Below are 15,830 nucleotides of genomic sequence, written 5' to 3' on the forward strand. Positions count from 1 at the left end.
AGGTTTTCCAAATATAAGGCGTGTCCCTATCAGGAAGTCAGGACAATTCCTTCTCTAACTTTGACCGAAGTGTTTATTGCTCATAATGGCCCTGTGAAAGACACTGACAACAGGAACCCAGAACCTTCCAAAGCCAACATGAAGCACCCTGTAGTTCAGGTTCCACTTGGCCATCTATTCTGTGACCCAGAAATATCTGAAGGCACTTGCTTCTTACTGTGGAGTTGCCAGTGTCTGAAGTTGGAGTGGAAAGGGATTCATCTCACTTGATCTAGGAGTGCACAGGAAGGATCATTGTGAGCTGTTCCTAGCATTTTGTAAAGTCCAAGAGAAACCTTGATGATTTTTTAACAAATGAAGTTTGCCAAGCAATCTTTTAAAACCAAAGATCCATGTCAGGTGGAAAGAATAAGTTGGCGAGAGACAGGTGTTGGCCCTTGATTGTTAAAGGATGGCCAGCTTCTCATTTTGCAGATGACTTCTCCAGAGGCTCAAAGAGGTTACCACTTTTCTTCAAGTGAGTTAGGGATAGATCTAAGAGAACTCAAACTCAGGTAATAATAGCTAAGGTTAATCATTGAATGCTTATTGTTTGTCGGGCACTGTTCTAAGCCCTCTACACTTTTAAACCAATGAGACACTGGCATCTCTGTCTTATGAATGAAGACACTGAGAGAGAAAAACAGTAAGTATCTTTTATAGCCATTAAGCATATAGTTGAGGTTTGAGCCCAGGCATCCGGATTCTAAATTGCAGTCTATAGCCATTCACCATGCCATTCCCAGGTCTTATATTACAAACCAAGTTGCCTTTTTTTTTCCCTTATGATCCACATTACAAGGTATAAGAAATGTGATCGATGATTTTTTAAATTTTCAAGAGGCAAGCTAGCACAGTTAGAATACACTATTAGAAAATTGAGTTTAAAATATATGATTTCAGTGCCAGAAGAGTGCATATTCAGAGAGAGGGGAGACCCAAAAGGAGAAAGCTGGGACATGGCACCCCCTGCCAGCCTGTCTCCATTCTGTCTTCCCCTTACCCTGTTGCATAGACCTGGGACAGGCATTGGCTGAGCTAGACCAGCCTCACCCACACAAGCCAGGACACTGCACAGACAGGTCTGTGGGGTCCAGGAAGACGTGCTGGTCAAGGGATGCATTCTCTCACTGCCCCCACTCACCTCACTGTTAGCCCAGCAGGTGGGAGTGTGCCCATGGCCCTAAGGAAGCACCTGCCTGCTGGCCCCTGACCAGCTCCCTAGCACAAATTTGACCATGAATCAGCAGCAGGACAGCCAGTCCCCTGAGCCCACCAGGCTGCCAAGGCCAGAGAGTGGAAGTGGAAAACAAGTCCATACAGGCGGCACACCTGGTCCACAGCCTTCAGCTGCACAGACACACAGGTAGCCACGTGTGTATACATCCTCCTAAACACAGGCACAGGAACACAGCCAGGCCCTGCAGGCCCCCAGCCCCCATCCGCCCCCACACTGCTGCCAGAATGTGCCTCAGAGATTAAAGTATCACTCACTATTCCACCCTCTCTTCATGAGAACGTTTGTACCCCTTCACTGAAAATATAAGACTTTGGGATCTCTCTTCTGCCCTCTGCCCTTCCCTTTATTTTACTCCTCTGACCTCCTTACCCACATTTCTTTCTGTGTGTGAAGTCCTGCTCACCCTTTACCATCATCTTTACCTGAGTCATTCCTACTCACCTTTAAGGACTCAACTCCAGGGTCTCCTGCCCAGGGAAGGCCGCAAAAGCCTATACTGCATTGTCTGCCTTCCCAGAAGATAATAAGCTTCTGGAAGCAGGAACCATGCCTTACCCATTCTTGCTCCCCAGCTCCCAGCACCATGTCTGCTACATGATAGATGTTTAATGAATGTTTGATGGATATATGATGTCTACACACACAAACTGACATCCTCATAAGCACACCCACCTGTTCATGTATGTTTGTCTACACTGGACACCTGCCCCTGAAGCCTGTCTCTTGTCCAGGTCATCATTTATGTATAGCTGACCCTTGAACAAGGTGGGTGTTATGGGTGCCAATGTCCCACACAGTCAAAAATCTGCATAACTTTTGCCTCCCCAGAAACTTGGCTACTAATAGCCTACTGTTGACCAGAAGCCTTACTAATAAATAGTGGATTAACACATAGACTATTATACCTCTATTTTATGTGTGCATGACATACCTAACTTCTTAATTTTTTTTATATTTCTAGGCTACACAGTTCATCTGAGAGTTTTTTCAATTGTTATAAAACTCCAAAATTTTAAAAATATATTTTTGTACAAATCCGCATATGAGTGGATCCGTGCAGCTCAACCCCATGTTGTTCAAGGGTCAACTGTGCTCACGTATCAATGTACCTCTACATGTGCTCAAATATATTCACATGTGCACACCACATGCATACACACAGAGCTGTTGGTTTTTAATTAAATCAATCTATTTGTTTAAATTCATTGGTTTTTGTGTTTTGCCTCTATAATCAATTTTGCTCCCAGGCAAAACCAGGTAGGATAGTTTGCTGGGTCCCAGAGCAAAGAAAAGAGGGATTTCCTATTCTTTTCTCAGAAATTTGAGACTAAAGCCGTCAATCTAGAACTCATGAGGAGAGCTGGCAAACAGTGCTGGAATGGCAGGAGCCCTGTAATAACCAGCCTTCGATCAGCTCAGCCTGACATTTAGGTGTGACAGTATCATTAACTACCATAAAGAGGTGGGCATGGACATGCGCCATCCAGATCCTCCTTCAAGGAAAGACATGTTGCCCAGCTGATGGCAGGGCTGTCAGCACATCAGGTACAGCCATGTCGCCTTCAGAGAGCCATCTCACCACCATACCAGGGGCTGGCCTCACCCAGTGATGAGAGAATATAAAGGCTTTAACTATTTTAGCCCAGTGCAGGACAATTCAAGCTCCCCATGGAGTTGGCTGAGGCTTTGGGGCCTGCATCACAGCTCACCTTCCCCCTCAACCCATTCTGCCTCTTTCCCTTTCTTCCCACAAGGGCACTTCCTAAAAACATCCTGAACGCTCCAGTATATCTCAGAATCTGCTTCCAGGGGACCCAAACTGTACCAAATAACATTTTGCATGTACACAGAACTTTAGGTTGAAAGTGCTTTTCATCCTCACTATCTTACAAGTGCCTGGAAATGCTCCCCTCTCACTGGGGGACAGACACAGCTGTCCTACATCACTAATGAGGAAACTGAAGCCCAGGGGGTTAAAGCTCGCTCATGGCCACACAGCCAGACAGACACAAAGCTGGAACTGGAACCCCATTATGTCTGACTTGGAATTCTCCACTCTCTCCATGGCATCAGGCTGCCTGTTGCTCCTGCACGTGTGAGGTGGTGGAGGGTGTCTTCTCATTAAGGATGAAATCCAGACCCTGCTAGAACAGGGTGGGTGTCGCTGCTCCCTGGCATCCTGCTGCTCTCATTCTGTCCTCCCCATCATTTCCATTCCTTCCTCTAACTCCTACACAATGCAGACCTGAAGATGAGGCCCATGATCATGAGCTGGTTAGGGATGGGTCCAGGCCAGATGCCTTTAATGTGTGTTCTCATTGTTAAACGGGCAATGAGAAGACTGGTAAGGAATTCCAGGACTAATGAGCCAACATGGAAGATACAGCCCATGCTGGAATTGTCCCCCTTATCTCCAAACACAAAGTGAGCAGCAATGCCACTTAAGACTACAAGCCATGCTCACAATGGAGAGGAGCACCTCCATGCACAGAACCACAGAGGGTTGGGAAAGAAGGGCGAGAGGGAGTGTGGGAGGGAGGAGGAAGCAACGTAGAATCACAGTTGTAAACAGAAACCAAATCACATAGCCAGTGGGAGCTGGCGACAGATTCTCAGAATCTTCTTGTGAACCACACATGGAGGGGGCTGGAAGCAAGCAACCCACATGAAAATGAGACGAGAGTCATTACATCTGCTCTGAATACCAGCTTAGCCTCACATCCTCAGTGGAACAAGGAAAAATAGAATTAAATCCTTCGGAGCCCCACTCTACTGAGCTCCCAGAGGGCAGGGCCATGCCTGGTGCTAAGCAGGAGCCCAGGGCACATTATCTGACTGTCTCCCAACCAGTCCCACTGTACTATGTGCTCAGAATCACTGGCCCCATGGGGCTGGGCTTCTGGAGCCTCAGCACCTGTAGGAAAGAGAGCTCCCCAGGGCTTCTGATCATCTCTGCCTCCCGCCTCACCACAGACCCACATAAAGCCTCTGCTCAGGCTCAGGCTGGTCCTTGGTAAGCAGGGCTGCCAATGCACTGACTCATCGCTGGCAGTCTCTCAGGCATTTTGGAAAAGGCAGAGGCTCAGGTGACTTTTGTTGTTTCAGCTGGGACCAGAGAAGCATCTCTGCTCTTAGGGAGGAAAGAGAGGCCTGGAAGAAGAAAGGCAGTGGGACTGGTCACGCTGGGGAGAGGGAAAAGAAGGAGAGCCACACAAGGAGCCAGGTCCAGGGTGCTGCCATCCCAGTGCCCGTGGGTCCCTGGCCTCCACGTGCAAGGTGACCACACAGCATGGCTGGAGCCAGGAAAGCCCCATTGGCTCATCAGCTCTGCAGCATGCTCCACCTGGCCAGCTTTCTCTGGACCTGCATTGCCCACCAATCCTGCAAAATCTCCAGGCCAGACAGCCCATCAAGGCCCCTGTATGTTATGTCAGGCTATTAGCACCCCCTGTGAGCCCAATGCATAACAATCAGACATTGCACCAAGACAAGCCTAGGTCTGAGTCACCGTTTTCCTGCTTTGTGGCTTTGCCCAAGTGGTTTAAATTCTCAGTACCATCTTTTTCTTATCTGTAAAATGGACTTAACAGTTTTAACAACTGCAACTGCTCATCAGCTAGTACCACCAGAATGGCCAAGGTGCTTTTATAAAGCCAGCATCTGTTATGGTTGGTTGTAGCCTATGCCAATTCCTTGTTAATTATTACCAACACCCATTTATGGCAGGCACTGAATTGTTCTAAGGATTGCAGTGATGTATAGGTAGGGACAAGCATGTAGCACTGCTCAGTTCATGGTACCTATTACTAATATCTCTGATGCCCAGTAGGCTCCTGACACATAGATATTGGAGGGAAGACGGAAAGGAGGAGACTGAAGGCAGAGATTTTGATGGAGGTGAGGAGAGGGCCACATAGTGAGCACAGGACTGGGGAAGTCTGGGGATAAAAGAGAAAAGGCCCCACCTTACTTTTCTCCCCTTTTCCACAAATACCCTATTATTCCAGACCATTGAATTAGTCACTCTTCTGTGTTTTCTACCAGCTCCATGATTTTGAATGTGCTGGTCCCTCTGCCTAGAATTCTCTTTCTGTTCTTCACTACTTTCTGTTTGGCCATAAAGGCTCATTTCACTTCCCCCAGGATACTGCATCCAGGGCCAAGCCACAGGCTCTAGACGATCCCACTCTTACCCTGGATCTGGGAGTGACAATGGATGGTGGTCGCCCACTTTGCAGAATGCTTCCAAGTTCCCCAGGGCTAGAGGTGTGGATCTCAGCCAAGAAATGCGAAACACATCCCTGGAAGATGATGACCTCGTTGGATAGTGAAGGTGTGGGAGACTTTGCATAGGCTTCATATGCCACAATAGGGAAGGGGCGGACCGGCAGGAATGGCCCATCTCTGAAAACTTCGTGCAGCTAGTTTGTCTTGTTTAACAGACGCCCGGGATTATTTCTGGCTATTGGGAGTCTACTGCCCTCTCTCTCGCCCACCACCACCACTACACAGAGTAGCAGTTCTAGGCCTTTCCTTGTCCTTTTGCCCCTACAATGAAATTTCCCCTGGTCTCTTTTCATCTTTTCTCTCCCCAGTTCCCAAAGCCTTCTTTTTCACTAAGTCTTGTGTTCTGAGGCTGTTCTTCACTTCCAGGGCTGTCCCTAGTCCTAAGGTTCACATAGATCTCGTGTGTCTGGCTCCTTGGAGACCTCCCCTTTTAGCTACTGCAACAGCTAAAACGCCAGAGAAGCCAAGAAGATGACCGTTATTCCTTCTGGCTCCTTCCAAACTGTGGCAAACTAGGCCTAGCCCCACCTTCTCCATGGGCCGGGGAACTGCCATCTAGAGTCCAGGAGCTCCAGAAAATTCCTTTATGATACAGAAATTACAGTAAAGTAGTCTAGAAGGCCTTTGCTTGATGTCCAATAAAGGGAAACATGAATTTTTGGAACACTTATGCTGGCAACTCCTTGAGAGTTTTATTTGAGAATAAGACTGTTTTATTTCTCTTTATTTATTCAAGGCCTAGCCCAGAGAAGGCCCAGAACAAACACACAGCACATAATAGTGAATAAATGAATGGCAGCAGCTACTGTAGGAAGGTAATTCTTATGGATTGTGGAAGCAGGTGTGGCCTCATAGCAGAGGTTGTCCTGTCCCAGTAGGGACCCAGGCCTCCAAAACCACCGGGTCAGAAGTCTTCCCTTAGCTGATAAAGCAGTAAAAATTCTTTCCTCAATAATCTGTTGTTCAGCATGGAAACTTTATTAAATCTGACTATTAAAAGCAGAAACTACATTTTCAGCATGTCCTTTTGTGCTATTTCCTGAACCTACAACCTCAAGCACTCGGATTGTCGGAAATGTAATTATGGAAAGCTCCTTCTGAAAAAGAAAACTTGTTTTTCTTTCATCACAAATAGGACCAACCAGCCACACTTTCAGCTGCTCATGGCATTTATGGGCACAAGCCATGTCCCAGTACATCCCAGGGCCCATGGGCTTCTCAGAGTGGTTACTTCGAAACAGTTAAGTAGCTTTCTCTCTAGCTTTAAATCCTGGTGCATAGCCCAAGAGCACCCCAAAAATGCAAGTTAATGATGGAGAGGATAACTTTATTTGCCAAACCTTGTAATTTGGAGCTTAAGAATCAGAGTTTTTCTTCTTGAGTTCTGGTCTGTAGTTAGAACAGCTTGCTACCTCAGAGAATGGCCTCAGAGCAGGGTCCCAGAAAGAAGACCATGAAGAAGTAGCCAGTGAGGTACCTAATGAGTGTGGGGTTCCAGAAGCCAAGTACAGAAATAGTTTCCCAAAGGAAAGAATGGACAACAGTACCAAATGCTGCTGAGAGGTCAAAGAAGAAGGCTGAGAACTGATTACTGGATTTGGCCACTTGGAGGTACTTGGGGACCCTGACATGAGGTGGGTCAGTCATTCGATTGGACTGGGTTTCATTGGGACCAAGGAGGAAGGAACTAGAGGCAGTTAATATATTCAGCTCTTTAGAAGAGTTTGATTATAAAGGAGAGTGAGAAATAGGGTGGGGACACATAGGGCCAAAGGCGGGCTTTTTTTTTTTTTTTAGATGCATTCTCACTCTGTTGCCCAGGCTGGAGTGCAGTGACATGATCTCGGCTCACTGCAACCTCCACCTTCCAGGTTCAAGCGATTCTCCTACCTCAGCCTCCTGAGGTACTGGGATTACAGGTGTGCACCACCAAGCCTGGCTAATCTTTGCATTTTTAGTAGAGACAGGGTTTCACCATGTTGGTCAGGCTGGTCTTGAACTCTTGACCTCGTGATCCACAGGAGGGCTTTTTAAAGATGGAAGTTTTACAATGTATTTGTATGCTGATAAGAATGATCCAGTAGAGAGGGCAAAACTGAATATGCAGGAAATAGGAGTGGGAATAACAGGACAAATAGGCAAAAATGATGGGATCCAGTACACAAGTGATGCTTTAGCTAGGAGCAGGGAGGCATCGATGGTAACAGGGGGAAAGACAAGTACATGGACATGGAGGCAGAGGGTCTATAGACTTGGTGGTGAGGAAGTTTTGTCCTGATTACTTCTATTTCCTTTGAGCCTTGCTCTCCACTTCTGAGAGTAAAAGAATAGGAGCACAGTAGTCCCTACTTCATGAAGTTGTTGGTAAGATTAATTGAGCAAATGCTGTGCTGATAAGCACAAAGCACAGAACCAAGGCCACAGTAAGAGTGATCAATAAATGGCAGCTGACCTTGCATCCTTTTATCGTAATGTGTGATTCTTTCCCATCTGATTTCCCATTGTTTTGGGTTCTTCCCTTCCAGAGGTACAGCTGAATGTTGACATCTACTGCCTAAGTTCACTTCCCTCTGCCTCTGCTACCACCCTGTTATGTCCTTCCCCAGGGAAACCCCATAACACCTTTCCTGCTGCCTTCAACTAGAGTCAGGAAGGGCTGTCTTAGCGGCAGAGATCATGAAGGGATCGAAGCAAACCTGGGAAGGAAACCCCCAGGTTTCCCTGCTTTGGGTGACTGACAGGCCCAAGCCACCTTCTCTCTGTTTCCTCATCTATACAGCTGTTGAATGCCATTATCTCCAATCCCCATCCAGCACTGAATTTCTGTGAGTAAGCCCAGTTATTCAACCTGCAACTAACCCCAGAAGACAGCTGACACCCAAAAAGAAAAAGACCCATCCAAAGTGTAGTGTCTACAGGATCATCTCTGATGGAATACCTTTGGCACCATCTGGTGGCAAGTGCTTTGTGCAGCCCATCCTTTCAGGGAGGCAAAAGGCTGTCCTGAAAGAGACTCCAATGAGCAGAAAACTCCCTCTAGCCAATGTCAGGAAACTAGTACCTCACCTAGAGAGGCCATCTAGTTCAGTGCATCTCAAACTTGAATGGCATACAAATCATCTGGAGATCTTTTTAAATACAAATTCTGACTCCGTGGAACTGAAATGAAACAGGGTTTTATGGTCAAAGAGTATTAAGTGTGGAGTTATTTGCCAGGAGGCAGAGAAAATGGGGAGTTCCACCTAATAAATGGACTTTGAAGAAAATTAAGGACAAAGGGGATTTGGGTACTTCAGGAGATGGTCACACAATGCAGTTCTCCTCACCCTCTCTTTGATTTAAATTCTTATTTAAATTGCTTGTTGATGCTTTCTTGGATGCCAGCTTGGTGCTTTTTTTATTTTACATGCAGTATCGTGGTGAGCCTGATCATGATAAAGCCCAGCTTCATTCAGGTTAGATGCAAAAGTAAATATGGGAAAAGAATGGATGGCTAAGGATGCCTGGGGTAGCAAGGAATGTCTTGCTGATCATTTGGGCTGAGTGTAAAGGAATAATGAACTGCAAAAAGATCTCTTCTAGATAGGGAGAATAGCATGGGCAAACATACAGAAGTATAAACATGCATGGCATGTTTGGGGATCAATGAATAATGCAATGCTACTGGTACATGAAGTACACAAGGAGGTGCTGTGGAGGTAGGCTGATGCTGATAACATGCTTATCTGTACATAAACTAACAAAAAGTATGTCATGAACAACTGTTTTATAACAGCCATCACATTTGTCATCATTTAGTAACTTCCTTCCTTACAAACAGAGATGAGCTTGGTCCATTTTGTTACCAATGGTATGCTCAGTACCTGAGCCTGGTTCATAATTGATACTCAAAAAATAAATGAGTGTAACAATTTCCAGTGATCTCTGACTACCCATTGTGTTCTAGTGTTTTGTGCCCAAGTTTTGGTAAACTGGGAGTTCCCTGATGGTGAGGATCATGTCCGATTTATCTCTGTCTTCCACAGTGCCTGACATGGTGCCTGTCACTTTGTAGGCCCTCATAGGATGCACACTGTGTACTCTGGGGACCATGGGAATGATGTTAAGAAGTCTCAGTATCCTCAGCCCTATCTCTGTGACACTGCTGACAGTTCAGCACTCCCTCCAGGCCACAGCTGTGTGAAGATAGGGGTGCCTGTACCCCATCTTCTGAGGAGTATGTTCCTGCATAGAGTCCCACGTTCTGATGTCCACAATGATGAATGTGCACTTATTAGCCTCTAACTGTATGCTGTGCCCCCATCTCAGCCACTGAGACAAGTATAAATCCAACACATGTTCTAGGAAAAGGCCCACCCCAGAGCTGGCAAAAAAAAAAAAAAAAAAAAAGCCACCTGGAAAACTGGAAACAGAGAATATAGAAAATTCACTCACACTCCCACCCTGCAACCGTTAGTATTTTCTAAGTTCCTTCTGGATTCTGTGTGTGTGTTACATTACAGTAAGAATCATGATATGCATACTGCTCATGTTCTCTTCTGTTCTCTTCTTTCCAGCCAACTCAATGGAACATAGGTTAGTAGTTAAGCACACAGGCCCCAGAGCTTGATTCCCTGAATTCACATCCTGGCTCTGTTATATGATCTTGTACAATTCAGCAAACCGTACCTTATTTTCCCAATCTGTAAAATGAGGATGGCAATAATGAGGATTAAATAAATAACTGTCTTGATGTTAAGACATATAAACTACTTGGAACAATATCTGATGTTAGTGACCAGCTTCATAGCATTTTCCATGCTGCTGCATAATATTCATGATGACCATTTTTGATAGCTATAAAAGAGTCTACTGTGTCTACACTGGCTACTTTGCTTAATCATTACTCCTTTGTTAGATGTATAGGTTATTTCCAGCCATTCTGTATTATAAATAACACTGTCATAAATATCCTAATATATACATTTTAGATTTTTCCATATATAGATTCTCAAAAGTAGAAGCATAAGGTCAAAGGGCAAAAATATTTAATGCCTTTGCTCTAGACGGAGAACAGTTCTCCAAAAAGATTGTTGCACTTTAAAATACAAAGTATACTGGAACATTTTACTTTTCATTCCTCCCTCACCAGCCCTAGATGTCAACATGTTTTTTAAAAAATTATGCAAATTTAGTAAGCCATAAATAGTGGTAGTTTAATTTAATTTTACTTTAATTTCCTTTTGTTTTGCTTTGGTTTCACCATTGTGGGGGCTAATATTTCTTTTAAAGTTGTCTATTAAAGACAAAAAAGAAACAAACACTAAGGGTCTGCTAGGACTCTTGAGGCTAAGGGAACAAAGGAAAGAGGAAGTGGCAGTTGGCGGTGTTGGTGTCACTGAGTGGCATGCTATGAGGCTAGTTCTCTCAGTGACGGCCAAACTGCAACCTGGGTTGAACTGCTACTTCAAGAACAAAATAATGCTGTGGAGTTGAAGAACTAAGGCTGTGGGGCTGCCAGATGTAGCAAAACCAAAATGCAGGATACCCAGTTAAATTTCGGTGTTAGAAACAAATAATTTTTAGTGTATTTATGCTAATATTGCATAGGACATACTAAAAAAACTTACTGTTTATCTAACATTCAAATTTTGCAAAGTGTCCTACATTTTACCTTACAAGCCAAACAAGACAGATGATGCAAAGCACATTATCTCCCTCGACTAGCCTTTGTCTCTCTCTTTTTTATTTTTTATTTTTTTTTTTGAGACAGAGTTTCGCTCTTGTTACCCAGGCTGGAGTGCAATGGCGCGATCTCGGCTCACTGCAACCTCCGCCTCCCGGGTTCAGGCAATTCTCCTGCCCCAGCCTCCTGAGTCGCTGGGATTACAGGCACGCGCCACCATGCCCAGCTAATTTTTTTTGTATTTTTAGTAGAGACGGGGTTTCACTATGTTGACCAGGATGGTCTCGATCTCTTGACCTCGTGATCCACCCGCCTCAGCCTCCCACAGTGCTGGGATTACAGGCTTGAGCCACCGCGCCCGGCACCTTTGTCTCTCTCTAGCACCTACTGTTGGTGCCCAGCATAGAGCAAGTTGGCAAAGCAGAAAAGTGGTTTGCAGACAAAGCAGTGTAAAGAAGCTGAGAAACAATTACCCAATAATTGGTACAGTCCACCTTTCTGGCTACTCAGCATCCACATACAATATCTGGCACATGTGTACTTCCACACAACAAAAACAACTCTCGCCGGGCGTGGTGGCTCACACCTGTAATCCCAGCACTTTGGGGGGCCACAGCAGGCAGATCACCTGAAGTCAGGAGATGGAGACCAGCCTGGCCAACATGGTGAAACCCTGTCTGTACTAAAAATACAAAAAAGTTAGCTGGGCATGGTAGTGGGTGCCTATAATTCCAGCCACTCGGGAGGCTGAGGCAGGGGAATTGCTTGAACCCAGAAGGCAGAGGTTGCAGTGAGCTGAGATCATGCCACTGCACCCAGCCTGGGTGACAGAGTGAGATTCTATCTTAAAAAAAAAAAAACCCTAACAAAATGCCTGGCAACATTCAACTATCTTTCTAACAAATGAAGACATTCTCACCTCCCCAAAATGGGGATAGACAATGTCTCAACAATCAATTTAGTCATCTCTGGAATAGTCATGCTATCTACCCTCTAAGCAGGATTAATAGCTCATAAAATTCAGTCATATTTGAAAACTCTATTATCTAAAGACTAACGTGGAATTAACCTCCAACAGAACTTTTATAAAATAATTAGGAGGAGAAGGGAGAAGCAATTAGCTTATGCATACTATCATATATAGTTACATCATGATCAAGGAAGACAAATATGCATGGCTGCTACATTCCTTGTTTCTGTAACCAGTCATGGTGCCAAAGATCATTTTTATAAATTTCTTCCTCAACCTTCCATTCCATGTTTTCTCATCCTCAGACAAGACCTCAGGTGGCTGGGATTCTTTAACCAGTAAGGTGACCCAAACCTTCATTTCTGAAGGATCTGAATCCTCCATAGTCCTGAATCTCCTTAGTTGCAATAATATTTATTAATATATACTATTGAGCATGGAAATATGAAGATAACCCTCTAGAAGACTCCCCTAGGCTTCAGAAATAGTCCTCACTGTCCCTTTGATTATCAGGATGAATCATAACAGCCAGAAAAGTAATCCCCTTCTTTGCCCACTGTCTTAGTGGCATGAAGAGCCCCAGCTGGCCAGGGAGCTATTTCAACTCCAAATTCAATAAAATCATGTTGTAAATCCTAATGGAAGTATTTCCTTCTTGGCAACTAAGACCTCCAATCCAGTAGAACACAAAATTAAAGAGACAGGAAGCAAAAATTCTGTACATGGGTTATTAGGTGACATGGTGAAAGTAGCCACTCCCATTTCCATCCCACAATTTCTAGACCCATGCATTTTAGCTCTGAGAGAAAAACACAATGTCTTGTTTGCTAAGTTGTCATACATTGCATCCCATAAAACAGAAGCTCATTATCTCCATGGGGTGTTACTTCAACTTAAGACTTCAGTAGGCCATTCTATGATCTATGAGGCCAGCTGCTCCTGAGTGTTTGAGTACATATTAGGACTAGTGAATTTCATGGGCACGAGCATATTGCTGCCCATCTTTTACTGTGAAGTAATGTCCTTGATTAAAAGACTTGCTGTCAGTAATATATCTGGATGGTGAACAGATATTCCAAACATCTACAGATGATGGTGCTGGCAGAAGTATTATAGACAAGGAAAGAAATCCATAACCAGAATGTGTATCTGCTCCAGTGAGGACAGATTTCTTTCCTGTCTATGATGGAAGCAGACCAGTGTAATCATCCTGCCACCAGGTGGATGGTCCCCCCAGGTAATGGTGCCCATCAGGAGCTCAGCATTCTCTGTGATTGACAGGTTAATCATTCAGCAGTAACAGTAACAGACCAACTGGGTAAAAAGAGGAAGCCCATGCACAGCCTCCATCCTTAACCACCATAGCTGTTTTATGCATAAGTCTATGAGGCAAACCCTGGGTGACTGGAGAAGATGCTATCTAATATACACAGGTCATGCCATTTTGTCCACCTGATTACTTAAAGACTGTTTTCCTCGTGTCCTTTGAGAAACTCTCACAAGGGGCACAAATATCCTCTTACTCTGTACCTATCCCAAGAGGTCCATCCACCTACCTTTTCCCCAGACCTTCTGATCACTAATCTTACTATTTTGTTCTTTCCAAGTCCCTGACCATCCAGCTAAACCATTAGCAACTACTCATGAATCAGTGTAGTGCTAACCATCTCCTGAACCAAAGTATACAACTAAATTTATCACTTGAAGTCATGTCCATTGTCCTTCATCCTTATCTTCGAAAGCTACCTTTTATTGGGGCTGTGAGGCTGCCACTTTAAACAGCTTGTAAACCAAGCCCAGGTTTTTTCTCCTTGGTAAGCTGCTCTTAAGGAATCCCCAGGGAAGCCTTAGATGCAGATTCAGGGAGAAGAAGACATATAGCAGTGGCTCAAATGAATCTGAGCCACCTACTTATGCAACTTACTTGTCCCTTCCACACATACTCAAGCCATTTGATGATGGTGTGCAACCAGACCACTCAACCTTATGACTTTGTGGATAAGATGGGCAGCTTAGGCCACGTGGTCATTTAATGCCTCATGGTCAGGTTGTGTTCTCATTTTTTTAAATGTTTTTATCCACTTAGCCCTTATATCATTCTATGAGGCTCATAATTCTTTTTGCCGTCCATATTTATCCTTGTCATTTTCTTTATGAATGATGGTGGTAGCAGCATCTGGCTATCTGATCCCATCGCATGGGGTCAAGTAACAAACCAGGAGCTGTTTCTCAACTACAACAACAAAAAAGTTATCTCCAAAAGAGAGCATGGATTCGCACCAAAACTACAAGGCACAAGAGCTAAGAAAAGTTGCCTGTTCCTCCATAGGTCCAAGGTGTGGGGAAGTCTGCCAAGGGTCTTCTCTTGGGAGCTGGGGACCTGTGGCCAGAGGCTGATCTCAGGCCACTCTGTTGTTTCAGGCACAGCCTCCGTTGCTGTGGCAGGGATCCTGGCTGCTCTGCGAATCACCAAGAACAAGCTCTCCAATCACGTGTTTGTTTTCCAAGGTGCAGGCGAGGTATGTGCCGTTGAGGGTTTCTTTTGTGGTTCCAGGAGGAAAATAAGAATGGGTGGAAGCACAACAAAAAGGGAAACATTCTGAGGTTCTGAAAAGAGGAAGCAGCACAAACATATTGTGATCATTGCAAGCTGCCTGCATTTGGTAGGCTCCAACATTTGGGTGTCTCAAGGCAAGGACATAATTAGGCCTCCTGGGAGTCGTGGAGGTGGGGGAAAGAAGAGGGACTCATTATGGTGAGACATCAGATAAATGTTCAGCAGCTATTTGCCCTGTGTCTGAACATCCACCCTATGGTACCTTCCAGGCAGCCATGGGCATTGCCCACCTCCTTGTCATGGCCCTAGAGAAAGAAGGTGTACCGAAGGCAGAGGCCACAAGAAAGATCTGGATGGTGGACTCTAAGGGGCTCATTGTCAAGGTACTGTCAGTCTGGAGACCTGGAGGTTTCCTGACACCTACAGCTCCCAGGAACTGGACTGGAAGAGGTCTCCAAGAAGTAAACTGCTCAAACAGAATAGAGAGCAAAACGAGGGCAATGGCCTAAGCTCTAAAGCAAAAGATTCTTTCCAAAGTAGCTTTAATTGCTTCTTTCCAAAAGTTTGTGCAAGTGTGTAGATGTGTGCCCCTTCTAGTCTTGTCCCCCACCACTTCCTGACTTACACTAGCCTCCAGCCACGTTAAATCATAGTTTCCAAGAGCAACCTGCTCTGTCTTCCACATCTTTACACATCTTGTTCTTCTGCCTGAAGAGCTCTTCTCCCTTTTTCCACAAGCCAACTCTCAACCTTAGCCTCTTCCCAGTTTCTTCCTTATCTTCTGATAGTACTTAAATGTTACCTCCTCCAAAAAGCTTATTTCCTGTATCTATGCTCCATACACTGTACTTACCACACTGTAGAGAAGCTGTCCTTTTACTCTCTCCCCACTAGGCTACAGAGCTGATAGCAATGCCTGGCACATGGTAAGTGCATAATTAATGTGTGTGGCGTGAGTGAAAGAACGAATGAGAGAGAAACAGGCCAGCTTCTGGCTAGCATATGGTAAGAGACACAACTGAAGGATCCCTCCCTTAGGGCTACACTCAGTGCTTTAATTCCCAGAATTTCA

General features: G+C 44.9%; 1 protein-coding gene across 6 annotated transcripts in view; it reads left to right on the forward strand.

Moving 5' to 3' along the window:
• ME3 (malic enzyme 3) overlaps positions 1-15,830 on the forward strand; it is a 209,908-nt gene that overhangs the window by 181,079 nt on the left and 12,999 nt on the right. For 5 of the 6 annotated variants that reach the window (XR_004274295.1, XM_032295840.1, XM_032295841.1 and 2 more), the window contains 2 exons: positions 14,623-14,720; positions 15,028-15,141. Coding sequence is in view for 5 of the 6 variants with exons in the window: in XM_032295840.1 (XP_032151731.1) it covers positions 14,623-14,720; positions 15,028-15,141 (212 nt within the window). In the remaining variant the exon portion in view is untranslated. The remainder of the gene's footprint in view (positions 1-14,622; positions 14,721-15,027; positions 15,142-15,830) is intronic. The other variant, XM_032295839.1, reaches the window with a different exon arrangement.

The sequence above is a fragment of the Sapajus apella genome, unplaced genomic scaffold (genome assembly GCF_009761245.1).
Source record: "Sapajus apella isolate SASKATOON/1434 unplaced genomic scaffold, GSC_monkey_1.0 scaffold34, whole genome shotgun sequence".
In the NCBI taxonomy this organism is placed as follows: domain Eukaryota; kingdom Metazoa; phylum Chordata; class Mammalia; order Primates; family Cebidae; genus Sapajus; species Sapajus apella.